This window comes from Panthera leo, chromosome C1 (genome assembly GCF_018350215.1).
Source record: "Panthera leo isolate Ple1 chromosome C1, P.leo_Ple1_pat1.1, whole genome shotgun sequence".
Taxonomy (NCBI): Eukaryota; Metazoa; Chordata; class Mammalia; order Carnivora; family Felidae; genus Panthera; species Panthera leo.
The window spans coordinates 198,347,681-198,366,356 of record NC_056686.1 but is presented as its reverse complement, the minus strand read 5'-3'; the positions used below and the strand labels follow the sequence as shown (position 1 = coordinate 198,366,356).

The window sequence follows — 18,676 nt, the reverse complement described above, 5'->3', positions numbered from 1 at the left end:
ATAGGAGGGAGATTTACTATGTGAAATCCTTCACAACACAACAGAAGAAAGAAATTAGCATTTAGACAGTTTGTTTTCAACAAACTGTTATATTGAGCCTGAAGATCAGGAAAGAGACCAGACCGAGATGCCTTTGGAGTATAAACAGCACTACAGATGGTAATCAATGCAGTTAGGAAGGGCATGAAGAGAGAAGGATATATAAACAGGCTAAAGCAAACCAATTTGTCTGCCTCACAATGCCCGTAGGACCCAAATGTTGCACTGGGTGGGCTGAATAATTTTGGAAGAGTCTAAGGTACTGCTTAGCTGGAAGAGAACAGACTAGGAGCAAAATGGAGCAACGAACCTAAACTCTGATGTACTCGGGAGGTCCTTGCAGGGACACAAAAAGGGAATTAAGACGTTTTAGTCCCTTTTAAACTGAAGACAGGATATTGCTAATACACTAAGCTAAGGCTTTACCAAGACGCCATAGATGGAATGGATTTTCCTGGGAAGTTTTTCCCTGGAAGCAGAGTTACAGGATCTTAGGCATTCTTGGTGTATCTCATCCTGGATTGGCCCGTCTTTTGTACACATAAATGCACATGGGAGAAAGGACTGGCTTTTATTTTTTATGTTTAAAAATTGTTTTAACGTTTATTTATTATTAAGAGACAGAACGGGAACAGGGGAGGGGCAAAGAGAGAGGGAGACACAGAATCAGAAGCAGGCTCCAGGCTCTGAGGTATCAGCACACTGCCCGATGAGGGGCTCGAACTCACAAACCGCAAGATCATGACCTGAGCCGAAGTCAGACACTTAATCAACTGAGCCACCCAGGCACCCCTAAAGGACTAGCTTTTAAAATTCAGGATCTAAGCCTGGGAGGAAAGGTTGATTAAAAAACACATATCCCATACCATCTCACACCTGTCAGAATAGTTAAAATCAAAAATAGAAGAAAGCATAAGTGTTGGTAAGGATGTGGAGAAAAAGGAATTCTCATGCACTGTTGGTGGGAATGCAAACTGGTGCAGTCACTATGGAATACAGTATGAATTTTTCTCAAAAAATTAAAAACAGAATTATCATATGATCCAGTAAGTCCACTACAGGATATTTAACCCAAAGAGTACCAAAACACTAATTAGAAAAGATATATGTACCCCTATGTTTATTGCTGCATTATTTGCAGTTGCCAAAATAGCCAAGTGTCCATCCATAGATGAATGTATAAAGAAGACTGATCTATCATCTATCTATCTACGTGTCTATCTCTATCTACACACACACACGCGCGCGCACGCGCACACACACACGCGCGCGCACGCGCACACACACACACACACACACACACACACACACACACAGTATAATACTACTCAGCTATAAAAAAAGAATGAAATCTTGCCATTTGCAACAGCATGGATCAATCTAGAGGGTATGCTGCTAAGTGAAATAAGTAAGTCAGAGAAAGATAAACAGCATATTATTTTAGTCATATGCAGAATTTAAGAAACAGAACAAATGAACGCAGAAAAAAAGAGAGAAACTGAGAAATAGTCTTATTAATAGAGAACTGGTGGTTGCCAGAGGGGAGGTGGGTGGGTGGGTGAAATAAATGAAGGAGATTAAGAGTACACTGTGATGAGCATTGAATAATGTGTAGAATTGTTGAATCACTATATTGCACATCTGGAACTAATATAACACTGTGCTAATTATACTAGAATTAAAAAGGAAAGGTAGGGGCGCCTGGGTGGCTCGGTCGCTTAAGCATCCGACTTCGGCTCAGGTCATGATCTCACAGTCCGTGAGTTCAAGCCCCGCATCGGGCTCTGTGCTGACAGCTCAGAGCCTGGAGCCTGCTTCCGATCCTGTGTCTCCCTCTCTCTCTGACCCTCTCCCGTTCATGCTCTGTCTCTCTGTCTCAAAAATAAACAAACATTAAAAAAAATTTAAAAGGAAAGGTAAAGTGGGATGCCTGGGTAGCTCAGTTGGTTGAGTGTCTGAGTCTTAATTTTGGCTCAGGTCATGATCCCAGCATCCTGGGATTGAGCCCTGAGTCAGGCTCTGCGCTGAGTGTGGAGCCTGCTTGGCGTTCTCTCTTCTTCTTTCTCCCTCTGCCCCTCTTTTCTGCTTGTGTGCTCTCTCTTTAAAAAAAATTTTTGGGGGGAGCACCTGGGCAGCTCAGTTGGTTAAGCGGCCTACTTCAAGTCATGATCTTGCAGTCTGTGAGTTCAAGCCCCACATCGGGCTCTGTGATGACAGCTCAAATCCTGGAGCCTGCTTTGGATTCTGTGCCTGCCCCTCCTCTGCTTGCACTCTGTCTCTGTCTCTCAAAAATAGTGACAGAGCAGCACCAGAGGAAGGCAATGGAAGGGGAAGCTGCAGATGAGAGAGTAACCTTGCTTATTCTCTTGATGAGTTTACTATGGCTGCCATCAACCAGCTGCTGAGAATTTCATGAGATGTAGTGAGAGGTGATGGGGCAATGGCAGAGGGAAAGAAGAGGAAACTAACAGCAGGAAAACCTCACTGCCCCTGCACCACAACTCATTTAACAGCACTGTACAGATAGTTCAGTAACAACTGTTTGGTCCAAAGTGTGAAATTTGCATTTACTCTGCTCAGTTACATTATGTCCTAATTACAAAAGCATCTGATAAAAATATTCAGTGTTATTCTGTGGTAAGTAAACCATTAACAGTACTAGTTATGTATGTCTCCCTCTCTCTCGCTCAAAAATAAGTAAACATTTAAAAAAAAAGTACTGGTTATATACGTAAGCATCTTCATATTACCTACCATATATTGACCACTTATGATGCAGGTGATTTTACATTTATCTCATTATAATCCTCCAGATCTACAAAATAAATATTCCCACTTTACAGATAGGGAAACTAATGTTCAGAGGACTTAAGACTTGATTTAAATCACACAATTATTTAGCAGAGGAAGTGGGATTAGAAGTAGGGATGTCTGGCTCCTGAAATCCCCAATTTACTCCATTATATACCATAGCATCTCTAAGTGTATTTAATGTTTTAACTTTTCTAGAATTTGATTTCTCTGAGGCTCCGCAAAGAGTAAGCAATGGCTCAACAGGGTTAATAATCAAAATCAATTTCTTGACTGCCTGTGAGTTTAAGAAAATATTTGGTTAGTTTAATATGCTAATATAGGTCAGTTAAAACACCCTTTAAGATCTTCCTTAGTTTTACCTATTCTGTTTCCACTAACCAAGTGGTTATTTGGCAATGTTTTAGATGGCTACAGTGTAGCCTAAGGATTGGAGGGGACTTGGGTGGACACAGGGATATCAGCCAGAAGGCTACAGCAACAATCTAAGTAAAAAATGAGACAAGGGGCCTGTGGTGGAGTAAAGACAGAGAAGTGGGTAGATTTGAGAATAAGTCAGAGGGGCAAATGCAATGATTTGGCAGCGGATTGGATGGAGAGGGTGAAGGTGCTCAGTAGGTGTTATCCATAAAATATGGTGAGCAATGAGAGATCATTGTGCGGATCTGATGAAGTTTTGGGGTGATGGTGGGGTGGTTCGAAGCCGAAGGCCAAGTAAGGATTCTTGAAGATGTCTTTGGTGCAAAAATGGGATTTTATTAAAGCATGGGGACAAGACCCATGGGCAGGAAGAGCTGCACTGGAGTACTGACAGGTAGCTCATTATATATCCTCAGGTTGGGAGGGGGTCAGGGATAGAGTAAGAGTTTAAGGAATTTTGGAAACAAGGTTTCCAGGACCTTGAGGGGCTAGCTGTTGCTAGGGAAACACTATTTATTACCATTTAATAAAACTTCAGCCATGAGACCCTTTAGATATATATGGGGGGCGGGGCACAAACTTGGAGTATGATTGCCAGCATGTATCTTGGGGTAGCTGAGATAAAGGAAGTTGACTTACAGGATCCTGGAGTTTGGGACAATGTTAATTTTCTCTTTTGCCCCCCAAAGTGTCATCCTTGAAGCAGCTGAGCTCCTAGAGGGAGGTCACTGCTTGTTTCAAGACTTGTCAATGGGCAGTAAAGGAATTTAATTTTTCATTTCCTTAGTTTCCCACATTACGGCGGGGCAAGCACCTAAACCCCTTTCCTTTGTTCTGGGTAGCCAGGAAGTGTCTGAGGATTATCACGTTTTCCACCTGCGCCTGGGGGTGGGTGGTGGCCAGCCTGTATTTTGCCTTTAGCTTTCCCCAAGCTCCCTCATCATATCTTTAACAAAACAAAAAAAACCTGGAAGGGGGAGGGGAAGGAGAAAGTTAACTTTGTTAGGAGTGAAGAAGGTGGCACATTCAGTGTCAGGACCAAAACTTTTCCAAGTTCTATGGTAGTCAAAACAGCACTCCTTAGAGATTAGTCTCTACTAAAAGTTCCTCGCTTTGAGGTCCCTAAAACCCACGGTTCAGAAAAGTCAAGGACTCGCTTTTTCGCATCTTCTTCCCTCTAGGTGGCCTGGACCCGTCCCCTTTCCCGCCAACTGCAAGCCCCACCCCTCCGGCCCCGCGCGCGGGACTTTTGGCGCGTTTCCGGGGCTCCGCCTCCCAGGGCCCCGCCCTCCCAGCGTCCCGGCCGGCCCAGAAACTGGGACCGTTCGGGCTGGGGTCGGGTCGGAGGTTGGTCGAGTCTCGGTCGTTGCCCGAGCCCGCCGAGCCCGCCGAGCCCGCCGCGTCTCCAGCTCTGGGAAGAGCCCTTCCGGCGAAGGCGGGGCGATGCCGGGGAACCGGCAGCCGAGGGTCCGGTCCGGGAACGAGCCTCGTCCCGCGCCCGCCATGGAGCCGGAGGGGCGCGGGGCCTGGGCCCACAGCCGCGCCGCGTTCGACCGGTTGGAGAAGCTGCTGCGCTGCTCGCGTTGGTAAAGATGGACCCTCGGGCGAGTTGCCGCGAGGGCGGGGGGAGGGGATCTTTTCAAACCCCCGGTTCTCTCCTTCCATTCCCGCCCCGCAGTCGGGTCGGCGAGCAGACTTTGTACTTGCCCAGGGATCTGGTGTTAGTTGTCCCCTCCCTCGCTCCCATCCCCTTCCTTTCCGCGCTGCTTGCTTGTCTTTTCGTCGTCAAACCCGACTAAGGTGGTAGTTGTCGAACTTTAGCGGGCCGAAGACTCGTCTGGAGGTGTGGTTAAAAAAAAATGCAGATTTCAGGCCCCGCCTCCATACTTTGAATCTGTAGGGCTGGGGTGGGGCTAAGGCATCGGGACTTTTTACTGGGCCTGGAATCCCTCCTGCCCCGGGCTGCGCAAGTTTGAAGGGGCCCGCTAAGCTTCAAGCAGCTGTCACTCATTGCTGAGCTGATCCTTTGACCATTACTCCGTAGCAGCGCTTTCTTGGGAGAGGAGAGTTTGGGGGACCCTTGCTGGAGGTAGATTGAAGATGGCAGTGTGATGGACACCGCCATTCTATTTCTCACTCAGTTTCTCATTTCCTTGGTTTAGTCAAAAGGCTGTATGGCTTGGGGTTCCGGCTCTTAGAGATGCTATTTATTATCATTTTTTGCTTCTTATTTTCCTTCATGCTGTTGCACCATGGGAGCCCTCTCACTTCAAGGTTTTCATTATATCTGAAGACATCATGTTCATGACTGGTACTCCATGCTTTTCCTATAGCTCTTCCTAGTATACAAACCAAGAAGGGCTTGTCACCCTTATCATTTCTTCCAAGAGCATTGATTGAGCCCCTGCTGTGTGCGCAGCTCTGTATTTCTGCATGGATATAACTCAGGTTTTCTCTCTGCTTGTAGCTGGCCTGACTTTTTTGGACTTTGTTTTGACCCCCCCCCCCCCCATTTCCAACCCGCAGAACTTACATAAAGCACAAGTTACCGCAGCTGTTTCTTTAAAAATGAGGACTTAACTGTCACCGAGTTTTGCACTTATATTTGGTTTTACAAAAACTTAAAAAAATCACCGCGCTCCTTAGAAAAGCGGCACTTTTGCTAGAATACATGGAGACATTCTGAGTTGTGTGTGTTTTTTAATAACACAGGGGTCCTCCATCTGAGAATAAGAAATTTAAAACTAGCTCTGCTAGTTGCTATAATAGAAGCAATTATAGTAACACCTTAGTAGTTAAACAAAAGTTAGACATTCAGATGGGACATTTCTGTATGGAAGGCACTAAGGCAACATCATAGTGCTTCACTTAGAGTGTAGAGTCAGGATGCCTGAGTTCAGGTTCCAGCTTTGACATTATGGCCCAAGTCATTTATTTATTTATTAAAAAAAATTTTTTTTTCTTAAATTTATTTTGAGAGAGAGAGAATGCATGAGGTGGGGAGAAGGGCAGAGAGAGAGAGAGAGGGACAGAGAATCCCAAGCAGGCTTGTGCTGTCAGCACAGAGCCCTATGGCGGGGGGCTTGCTCCCAACAACCCTTTGATCATGACCTGAGCTGAAATCAAGATTCTGACGCTTAACCGACTGAGCCATCCAGGCATCCATGTCTCAAGTAATTTAATTTCTGTGCCTCAGTTTCCCCATCTGAGTGATAATAGTGCTCTGCTCATCCACCTATGGGGATTCATTACTAATAAAAGATACTATTGAACACCTGCAAAGTGCTATTTTGGCGTTGGGGATTCGTTAGTGAACAGAGCAGGCAAAAACCTCAGTCTTTAGGAAGCTAACATTCTGTGGGGGGGGGGGGAACTAAATGAAATTATATGTGTAAAGTGTTGAGTATGGTGGTTGTTATAGAATAAGTGATAAGTAATAGGTGTCTTATAAAAATACAAAAAAAGCATAGCCTGCTTGCTGAATGGTTTGGTGAAGGCAAAATAGGTGCTTTATAAAAAGAAGAGTAATCCGTAGGTTGTCCTGAACTATAATACAGCCAATTTCACTTAAAAAAATTTTTTTAATGTTTATTTTTATTTATTTTTAAATTGTTTTTAAATTTTTTATTTTTTTTAATTTTATTTATTTTGAGAAAGAGAGAGCACAGGTGGGGGAGGGTCAAAGAGAAGTAGAGAGAGAATCCCAAGCAGGCTCTGCAACATCAGTGCAGAGCCAGATGCAGGGCTTGAACTCAAACTGTGAGACCATGACATGAGTGGAGACCAAGAATCCGGATGCTTACCCGACTGCGCCACCCAGGTGCCCCGTAATGTTTGTTTGTTTTTAAGAGAGAGACAGAGTGTGAGCGGGCAGGGGCAGAGAGAGAGCGAGATACAGAATCCAAAGCAGGCTTCAGGCTCCAAGCTCCTATCTGTCAGCACAGAGTCCGATGCGGGGCTCGAACCCACGAACCGTGAGATCGTGACCTGAACTGAAGTCAGACGTTTAACCAACTGAGCCATCCATGCATCCTGCCAGTTTCAGTTTTTATCCCTGCCAAATATTTTTCTAGTTTCTAACAAAAGTGAGCAGACAATAAGAGCCAGAGGACTGAAAGTAGACATCAGTAACTAGGTCTAGACTTTTATTACAACTTATCCTGTTGGGTGGAGAATAATACTGAACTCTAGTGAATTTTCTTAAAAAGTTAATATATGAACCACTGATGGAATAACAACTAAATCTCAATGGTGTCTTTGCAGATTTTAACCAGGGCTTGGCAAACTTCTGTAAAGAGTCATATAATAACTGATGCTGACCACCATCTGTGTTCTTACTATTTTTTGTCTTTTACAACCCTTAACAACATAAAAAGCATTCTTAGCTCAAGGCTGTACAGAAACAGTCTACTGACTTGATTTGGTGCATAAGCTATAGTTTGCTGAACTGTTTTAATAGGTAGAATGTCTTAAGTTTAAAAATCCTCAGTGTAAAATTTTATATGACACGGGATTTAATATTTAGAAGTGATTTTGCATTCCTGTTGGTGTCTCTATATGTCTTGGCACTGTCTACAGTGTATAAAGCGTGGCCCGTTTCTTCTTACCCAGGGAAGATAACCCCTTTTTTCCCACCCACGCCTTTCCCTGTAGCTGCCTGACGCCATTGCTTCAAAGAACAACTCAGGATGGTCTGCTTCTTGCTTTGCTACCTACCATTCCTGGCAGTGTCCTGTTACTTGAAATTGTGTGTCAGTATGCCCTTTTACAGAGTTTCAAAGTTCTACCCAGTGGACTAGTGATTACCCCGATTACCCTCACATTCAGCTTGCAGCTGTCATCTATATTGTGTTCCCAGGTGTCACCTGTCTTATACAGCATATTGCATCTGTTTTACGGGAAGCATTGCTTGTGGGTGAGGGTGGATTGGCTACATTACAGGGCATCGTTTCTTGACCTTTAACATAAGTAGGGCTCCAAGGTGAAGCTGATGAAATTTTTTCAAGAGGCCAGATGTGACATTTGTGTTAGGTCCAAGCCCCACAACCAGATAGAAGCTATTTAAAGATTTGGAAAAATGAGACAGGAAGACCGTATCATTTGAGAGGCTGACAGAAAGCATAGTAATAATGTGTTCCTAAAGGAAGTAGGAAAAAATAATAAAGGCTGTAATGTAAACCCCAAGTGTCATATGACACTATTTTGTGAGTTAAAATTAGGTACCTCTTGACATTTTTAGGTGTGTGCAGGTTGACCTCTACTATAGTGTAATTTGGAGTTATAGCACTTTTTTTAAAATTTTTTTTTACATTTGTTTATTTTTGAGAGATGGAGTGAGACAAAGTGAGAGTGGGGGAGGGGCAGAGAGAGAGGGAGACACAGAATCCGAAGCAGGCTACAGGCTCTGAGCTGTCAGCACAGAGCCCAACACCGGGCTCGAACCCACAGACCATGAGGTCATGACCTGAGCTGAAGTTGGACGCTCAACTGACTGAGCCACTCAGGCGCCCCTGGAGTTCTAGCACTTTTTAAATCAACTTTTAGTAAAAAGTAAAAAAGCAATCTTGTGATTTTTGGCATAGATGATTTTATTTTTCTAAATTATTTTTTGTCATTTTAAAGGCGATAAAGATTATTTTCTCTTATAGCATCACTTAGTGATTAAGAACATTAATTTTGAACCCTGGCTTGAAATCCTGCTTCAGTGATTTTTGGGTAAATTAGTTTATCTTGTATGCTTCCTTTTCTCATTTGTGAAAATGAATTAGTAGTAGTTTCTATCTTATGAGGTTACCAGAATTAAATGAGTTAATATTTATAAGATTCTTAGAGCAGTGCCTATTATGTTTTATGTGCTATATGGATGTTTGTAAAATAAAGGATAGATTTCTTGACCCCAGCATTAAGCTTTTGTCTTCATTAGCTTTGCTCAGAAGCACTTTACTAGGCCAGTGATCCTTAAGTGGGATGATTACTCCTTTAGCTTGCTCTGATGCTGGTTCTTCTTTAGGACCATAAGTGATCACTGATGGACCACATTAGTGGTGACATGGTGAGACATTTTTTACCTTTAAGGAGCACACGCTTAACTATAAGGGGTAAAATGCACACAGAGTTCAGGGTAAATTATGATGAAGGCCAAGGAGATGTAGAGAAGTGTACTTGGATGGTGCCAGTGGAGGAAAGCTTCATGGCTTTTGAATTGGGCCTCAGAAAGAGTTTCATAGATGGAGACTGGTGGAGTATGCTAATCACAATATGCTAAAAGGTACTGTAGAATAAAGGGGAAGTGAGTCAGATGGGCAGAGAGTAATTGGTAGCCTAACAACTGACTATTCAGTTGGTTCACATAATTCCTAAGTAGAGCAATTTGTGTAACTTTCCTGTCACTCTGATGTCCTCATCTATAAAATGAGGAAAATGGACAAAGGGCTTTCTAAGACTCCCTCTAGTTCTGCAGATTCCATAATTATGAGTTTCCTTTGGGTACAAATTATTGTTTAAAACTTTCTATTGACTTTTAACATACATCCAGAAAAGGGCACAAATCATTGGTGTTCAGCATGTATCCTATATCTCTTCTAAACGTAGAATGTATTTACTTATGTGGTATTTTGATTCTTTGATACACATTTCATAAAGACAGGTTCACATTTGTGGCCACAGTGTTGAATTCATGGTTTCTTAGCGTTTGTTAAATTAGTGCATTAAAGAATTTAGGTTAAGTTAGGATCACATTTAAGGAGTCTTTGCAAGTGGGAATACCATAAGGACCTGGTTAATTTCACTTGACTCACCTAGAATCCTCTGTAGGTTCCTGGGGTTAGTTACCTATAGTAAACAATGACTAGGGTCTTGAGCAGATGTAGAAGCCAAGGTCTTTCGCCCTGGGAGGTAAAGGTAGAACCATGAGTTACACAGACCCATTATAGGCCTCCACATACCTGGTGTTCTATAGTGCTTGTGTCTGCCAGAGAAACTTACCAGAGACATTGAGCACCTGTTCCCCATAGCATTGGGGATGGTCTTACAAGTGAAGTTCTTGTTAATATGAGCCTGGGACTTTGAGGAGAGATTTTATAGGCTGGGAGTGCACTCTTGACAGTCATCTGCATTAGATGGTTTGAAAGCACACTTCTGGAAGTGAGCAGGGAAGAGAATATAAAGAGCCTTAAAATCAACATTTGAGCATTAGGTGGAAAAGGTAAAGCTTTAAGGACAGTTACTTAGATACTGTTTTGCTTTGGAAGAAAAGAAATAAAGGACAGAATAACCAGAAGTATTTGAGGCAGGTATGCATAATATTCTCTGTGCTCATCTGTCTCATAACAATAGATCCCATTATAATCAGTCATTAATAGACAGGAGTCTATTGCCCATTTGGCTTTTGGGATATTGGCTCCTTGATTTATTCAGTATTTGTCAACACTAAATAATTAGACATGATTAAAAATTTTTTTTTTCCGTGATTTACTTGAATCTGGCATACAAAATACACAGAATAAGATGCCTTTGTGTCATTATTCATATCCCTTGTTAACAATTTTGTTTATTCTGAAGACAAATACAACAGATTGTTTAATTGGCTTGAAGAGCCTGTGCATTTTGGTGTTAAATGTGTTGGTCCACACTTAAAAATAACTTGGCGATTTTCTAAAATGTAAGAGCATTGTGGTAGCTATCTTGCCTAATGTTAAGTAGCAGTTTATCTCAGTAAGCTTAAGGAGCCATTCTGTTAAGAAATAGGTCTGCCTCAGTATTGTAATCTCAACTGAATTTACTTTCCTTTTCTTCTTTGCAAAGAAATTTTTATATCAATAGGCCCTTTTTAAAAAAAAAAAAATTGTTTGTTCTCCCTACTTAGTTCTTCCCCAAGTTATAATCCTCTGACTGCGCTGATCTTTCCAAATCAACTACATGTGAAGTAACAGAAGTATGACTGCAGATTGGAAAAAGTAGAGTAGCTGAATTTTCAAGGTACAAAAATCCTGTTACCATGCAAATGTCTTTTCTTATTCTTCTGGACTTTTTTCTTTCTAATATATATGTATATCAAACAAAGAATAGGGTAAAGATAAAATAGAATTCTTAATATAAATTCATTTTTGCATGTACTCTTCCATTTGCTTCATTCACTAAGGATTTATCGAAATTCTGCTGTTCGTATAGCACCATGCTAGGGAGGTAGTGGTGGGGAGCTCAGAAAAAATGAAAGTCAAGATCTCTTGTTTGTAGGGCTAGAATCTATTTGGAGACCAGGGGGAAAAATAAGGAATCAAGCAGATAAAATACAAAATAATTTAGCTTTCAGCATTGATTTCCAGGGCTCCAACTAGAAGCCATCTCTCTGGAACTTGAGAACATTTTGTAATTCTCTTAAATCATACACTAACTTTGCTTATCAGATTACCTAGTTAGATTATAAGCTCCTTAATATAGATTGTATTGCAGTCAACCTTGTGTTCTTTACATGTATGGTGCAAGGTACAGATTTTGCATGAGTGATGGTATGGAAACTAAAATTCAAGAATTTCTGTGCTTTGTTTAGTGTCATTTTTATTATATCATCCTGTATAATATTTGGATAATGTGTTGGGCTTGAATAGTTTTGGGAGTTGTGAGGAGGAAGTGTATTCTAGGATGGGAGAACAGCCTGAGCAATCTGGTTTTGGATCTTGGGTATTATTTGAGAAATGTTACAGACACTGGCCTGCTGAGAGCAGAGGTTTTTTTTTTTGTGGAGGAGCAGTGCAAGAAAATGTTGCTTGCTTTGGAGTTAACTGGATTGTGAAGAACTTTCTAATATTAAGTTTTTAAAAATTGAAATAATACATGCATTAAAATATTAAGGTATATGGTGATTAAATATTTAAGGGAATGACAGGTGGGCCTGAATCCTTTTCTTTAAGAACCCACTATGATCAATTTATTATGTGTCCTTTAAGAGGTTCTCTGTGTTTGTATAAGCATTGTAAGCCTCAGATGAGAAGATACTATACGTCAGGGAGATGTATCATGATTTATTTAACCATTTTCTTGTTGGTTAAAATTTAGATTGTTTCTGGTCTTTGGCTTTAATAAGCTGTGCTGGAGTGAATATCCTTGTCCATGGCCTTTACAAAGTTTTAGTTGAAATTATTTGTGAACAGGGTGCCTGGCTGGCTCTGTCAGTGGAGCCTGCAACTCTTGATCTCAGGGTTGTGAGTTCAAGCCCCATGTTGGGTGTAGAGAGTACTTAAAAAAAATCTTAAAAAAATAAAATAAAATTATGCATGACTATAATCAACAGTCATTAAGTCAGAGACATAATAAAAATATTCATTTGCTTCATCTGTACTCCAGATACAACTTCTTTCATCTCTTAGTTCTTCATGGTTTACATCTACATTTCCAAATAATAGGTTTCTATTGCTACCTCTTGATTTTTTCCATTTTAGACATTATTTATTAACTTTCTAACTTCCTGCACTAAAAGATCAGTTTTCTTACTATTATCTGTTCACTTTCTACTGTGGGAGATGACTGGGTATAAAATTTGAAGGACAAAATAATTTTCAATCATTATTTTGAAGGCTGGGTATCCCTTGTCACCCTTGGGATGTCATATGCTGTTCTGGATCCTTAAAACAAGAAATATTTATATGCATATATGTATATATATGTGTATATGTATATATGTGTATGTATGTATGTATATGTGTATATGTATGTGTGTGTGTGTATACAGACATATATATATGACGTTTTATTTCTTAATCTCTGGAATCTCTTTATTATCCTGTCTAGATAGACATCTTTGGTATTTTAGAGTTTCAGTTTTGCAAGCACCTGAGTATCTCTGAAGGATAAATTCCTGACACGGGAATAGTTGAATTAAAAGTGGATGCATTTAGGGGCGCCTGGGTGGTTCAGTCGTTAAGCGACCGACTTCGGCTCAGATCATGATCTCGCGGTCTGTGAGTTCGAGCCCCGCATCGGGCTCTGTGCTGACAGCTCGGAGCCTGGAGCCTGCTTCAGATTCTGTGTCTCCCTCTCTCTGCCCCTCCCCTGCTCATGCTCTGTCTCTCTGTCTGTCAAAAATAAATAAATATAAAAAAAAATTAAAAAAAAAAAAGTGGATGCATTTAAAATTTTGATACTTATTGTCTGGTTGTAATAAAAATTGTTTTATTGCAGAGTATCTTCTCCTCTAAGCTCTAGCCATTGTCTGAAAGCCTGGCTTTGACAGAGATCAGTGCCACTCTTTATCTGCTCTGTGAGCTCTTCATTAACAATTTTTTGAACTTGACACCACACCTCCCTCTCCCAGTGTTGGGTATAACACCCCTCTCCCTGCTCCTTCCACTATGCACGCATACATACTTTTCTGCACATGCATATACTTCTCTGTCAGTCTTCCAGTGTCCTTCCTCATCTGTTAACAGCAACAAAAAATATATTCTAGCTCACTAATTAGAATTAGTATAATTTATCAATTATTCATAGATACTAGAATCATTGCTAATCACACTATAGCATCTCATTGCTAGGGTGAAGGGTCAGAACCAGAGATAAAGGGTTCAGAGTCATCGTAAAAAGGAAATTTAAGTTTAGAAATAGAATCAAGGCATTGAGTCGAGTACTGCCATAGAAAGCCAGAAGACTGTGAACTGCGTCCTGGGGATAAGCCTACAATTGAGAGACAGGAAAAGAAGCAGCTAACGAAATGGTGGAATAGGCGGATAAATGTGCTATAAGAAAATTAAAACTCAACAGAAGGAAAGGTTTCAGGAAAGAATGTGAGATCAGTGTTGCCTCACAGAGAAGTCAGGGAGAACGAGGCCTAAAAATGCTTTAGGGAATAGTTTCAGCAGAGTTGGGAGTTCAAGCTAGGGAGATAAGGAGATGGAGAGAACCGTGTAGAGCACTTTCTGAGGACTTTACATCCACAGAGAGGGGAAGAGCTGGGGCTGAAGGTAGAGTGAGGCAGGAGCTGAAGAAAGGGCTACTTTTTAGGGTGGAGGAGAGAGTACCTGTGCGTGTTTAGTTGCAGATAGAAGAAGAAATTTTGCTGAGTATAATGATGAGAATCGACTACTTTAGGAGACAGGGAAGATACTGGATCTAGGGACAGGGAGAGCAGCACATTTTAAGAAGGAAGAATGACTTCAGGACATCTTTCCCCCTGAGCCCAGAGGGAGGGACAGGGTTATGGGTGAAGAGGAAGGAATAGGCCCAGGTGGTGAAAAGCTCACAGTCAGGTTAATGGGATTTAGGAGCATGGAGATTGTTTTGAATAGCCATCTATTCAAGCATTTGTTCTACAAAGGTGAAGAAAGTACCAACTGAATGTATAGAGACACGTGTATATATCTGTCTGTATATATCTGTCTTTTTATCATTGTTATTCATCCCCTGAGAGTAGGCAAGGAAGGAGTGGACTGTGGGGCCTATCTGGTATTCCTGGCATCTGTGAGTGTCCAAAAGGTCAATGCAAATAGGGTGGTGGTGGTGGAGATGTCCGTGAAGTAGTAATTGTGGCCTGGGAATCCAAGGAGCTAATGAACTGAATGGCCTTGTCTGAAGGCAGAGAGCAACTGAAGGTGGAGGTTTGGTCAGAGTGGTGGAATAAAAAAAATATAGGGAGTATATAATGATAGGAGGAAGTGAGATACATCACTTCTGAGATCTTAGAGCCAAACTTGTGATGAAGTAGAATTCAACACACTTGATCAGGAGAGATCAGATTAGATTTGGTGGGTGAAATAGTGAGCAGAAATTATAGGAGGAGCGTGAGCATTGTAGCAGAGATCATCTTCATTGCCAGAGTCACAAAAGTGCCTGGCACTTCACAAGTCATATTTTTACACTGTGATCTGTGTGGTGGGATAGAAAAATCAGACATTGTGAGTTTTTAAAAAGCAATGGGTTTTATAATGTCAGTGAGCACCATTTTTGGTATCTTGAGGATAACATTATAGGTGTGTACTCTGTTTTTAGCATTCTTTCTGAAAGCTCAATTTCACTTTAATGTTCACATCTATTAAATGTGCTATTTGATACTTTTGATCTTTCAAGAAATGTGGAAAACTGTTTTTATTGATATGTGGTACATGTACAGAGGTAATTGGATAATAATGCTGTAAATACCTAAAGGTCCTAAGGTTAGTGTAATAAACCAAGCACAAAAAATATTCATCCTTCAAAAGCTTTATTTTCTCCTGTTTGCTCTTGCTGCATTACGCTCTCTGAATACAATGACTTGATGTGTTTATTAATAAGTACGTACTGTTACTTTCTGAGGATTATCAAATGTAGCACGTATTTTGATGGACAGTAATTGTGTTTCTCTCTCTCTTTCCCCAATGCCATGACTCTCATTCAGTCTGTAGAATGTCAATCTGATGATTCCTGTTTGCAGTTGCTTAACGAACAAAACAGTCAGTTAATTGTGAACTGAAAGAATGGCTGTATTTTTGACAAGGCATCTATGTAAAATAAATTGCCTCTTAACAATAGCCAGAAACCAGTGTATTCCTATGGGAAACCATGAATGCTTATGGTCAAGGTGGTCAGATGTTCTGATTTTCCTGGGTCGGTTCTGGTTTACACCTGCTATCCCAGTGTCCTGTTTAGTTGTCATGCCCTGTCACTCCCAGAAATGTTCTCATTTGGACAATATGTTATATGGTCATTCTGCCTTTTAGGCCTTATTTTGAAATTTATGGTCTATACTTTGAATCATTAAGCGAAGATGTATCTTAGTAATTGAAAGAAGCAGTCAGTGGTCGGTTTTGCCATCCTCTATAAAGGTATAGGGATACTTACACAAAGTTCCTTCTTTCTGAATTCCCACTATATGCGTTATAAAAAATGTTACAGTTTGCACTGAGTTTGCTAGTAGCTATTTGAATTCAGCAGATGTGTGATGATACAATATTTAATCAGTGAGTAACAGCCTTTCAAATAAATATATCCTAATCTTCTGCTTTGGAAAGAGAAATACAGTAGTGTTGGCCCTTGGATTTATGAAATGTTGGGTAATAAGTGTTTATCTCACAATGACCTAAGTCTTGATTGTCTTCCTTTCTTCAAACAGCACTAATATTCTGAGGGAGCCTGTGTGTTTAGGGGGATGTGAGCACATCTTCTGTAGGTAAGTAATTATGACTTGATCCATAGTGTAACTATATTTTTTACTAGGTCATTACTAATAATTACCATATTAGTAATATGTTGTGTGTTATGTTTGTGTAACTCTCATAGGCTACAAATAACTTACTGTACATTGTCTCATTTTGATGCATAAAACTGTCTTACTTTACAAATAAGAGCATCAAAGCTCAAAGGGGGTGACTTGTTCAGAGTTGCATAGCTTAGCAAGTAGCTTGGGGAGAAAAATCTGTTATGTAATTGAAATACAGCTCTTTTTTTTTTCCCCCTTCTGGTTACTTTGGAGTCTAGACCTTCCAGATTGTGAAAATCTTGCTCTGGATTAATTTTCTGGGGCTTCTGTAACAAAGTCCCAAAGACTGAGTGGTTTGGAATGACAGAAATGTATTGTCTCACAGCTGTGGAGGCTAGAAGTCCAACAGCAAGGTGTCAGCAGGGTGGTTGTTTCTGAGGGCTGTGAGGAAAAACCTGTCCCGTGATTCTGTCCTACCTTCTGGTGGTGGAGAACCTTTGTCTTCTGGCAATCTTTGTCCTTCCTTGGATTGTAGGTCTATCACTGATTTTGACCTTCATGTTCACACAGCCTTCTCTTTAGTGTGCATGTTTGTCTCTGTGTCCAAACCTGCCCTTTTTGTAAGAATGGCAGCTTTCCTGGAGTAAGGCTCACCTTGATAATCTCATGTTAATTTGATCTCGAGAAAGACCCTATTTCCAAATAAGATTAGGTACCGGGGGTTAGGACTTCAACATCTTTTTGGGGGACACAGTTCAAGCCATAATAGTTACTATGGAATTATGTCCATGTTATAGTATGAAAGCCCTGGCATATAGATTAGAATATTAGATTTTCATCTCATTCTATTTCTTATTCTGGAGAAATCAATTAAAGGACTGAATGTCTTGGTTTAATTGTCTCTGAGACAGGGTCCACGTAGCCTCCTTTGCATCAGTTTTTTAATGACTTCAGTAATGACGCATGACTATCTGGCATGAACGACTTCGGCATGAAGTTTAAGCACACAAGAAAATAATTTACTGTGTGACTGCTGTGGGCTGATGTGTGGGAAGTGACTATGCTTGGGGTCCCAGTTTTCCTTCTGGAAACATGGATTTGATATATGGGGCATATCCAGCTGGAGGCTGGGATAGGGAATAGTACACGTTGCCCATCCGCTCTCCGTTTGGATGATGACAAGGACTTCACATGGGCAGGGCACGTGCGTCAGTCATCCTCCTTTCCCCTGTGCCCACGTCAGAGATCTTCATGGCAATAAAGCGGACTGCCGACTACAGAGCTGCTCAAGGCAGAAACCACAAGTAATACCCAACTGCTCTTCCTTGTCACATCATTAAGTTCTGTCACTTCCACCTCACAATGTGCCTTGAATCTTGAATTTTCCCACTCTTCTCTGTATTTACTACTGTTTATTTGATCCAAGCCACCATTGTATTATCTCTCCTCAGACTAGTATAATAAGTTCTTAACTGCTCCCCTTCCTCATTTTCTACATTCTTAATAGTGATCTTTTAAAAATGTAAATCACATCCATATCCTTACCCTCCTTAAAATCCTCCAGTGGCTTCTTTTACAGTTAGAATAAAATCCTTACTCTTCACTATAAGGTCTGGAAGACCTGTACAGGACCCAATTCCTGCCTGTCTCTCCAGCCACACTTCCTTCTAGCTCACCCTGTCTAGCTACCTTCTCCTTTTAGTTCATTAGACACACCAAAGTCATTCCCACCTCAGAACTTTTGCACTTGCTATTTCCTCCTTCTAGAATGTACTGCCAAATTTTTGTGAGGCTAACTTTTCATCAGTTACGTTTCAACTCAGATGTCACCACCTCCAAAAGACCTCCCATGATGCCCTTATGAAATATGCCCACTTCCTATCCTTACTTGGTAGTAAGCAGATTTATTTTGTTTCAGCTGATGTACTTGCTGTATGTAATAGATCGGTGACAAATTTTGATTATGTGATGCCAAGAATTGGGTAACTGTATTCTTTGCAGATTTGCAGCTGTGTAAAACTGCTAGGAAATGTTGTAAATACCATGCAGTTTTCTAATGTTTATTTACTTTTGAGAGAGAGAGACGGAGGGAGGGAGGGAGGACCAGAGAGAGAAAGGGAAACAAAGAATCTGAAGCAGGCTCTAGGCTCTGAGATGTTAGCACAGAGCCCAACATGGGACTCAAACTCACAAACCGTGAGATCGTGACCTGAGTCGAAGTTGGACACTTAACCGACTGAG

At 41.0% G+C, this 18,676-nt stretch overlaps 1 protein-coding gene across 6 annotated transcripts in view; it reads left to right on the top strand.

The window, feature by feature from the left end:
- Positions 1-4,643: 4,643 nt before the first annotated feature.
- BARD1 (BRCA1 associated RING domain 1) overlaps positions 4,644-18,676 on the top strand; it is an 83,775-nt gene continuing 69,742 nt past the window's right edge. For 3 of the 6 annotated variants that reach the window (XM_042950050.1, XM_042950049.1, XM_042950047.1), the window contains exons 1-2: positions 4,645-4,856; positions 16,349-16,405. In XM_042950050.1, coding sequence (XP_042805984.1) covers positions 4,714-4,856; positions 16,349-16,405 — 200 coding nt within the window. In that variant the 5' untranslated portion in view covers positions 4,645-4,713. Of the gene's footprint in view, positions 4,857-11,124; positions 11,248-16,348; positions 16,406-18,676 lie in introns of those variants that run through there. The other 3 variants (XM_042950048.1, XM_042950051.1, XM_042950052.1) reach the window with 3 other exon arrangements.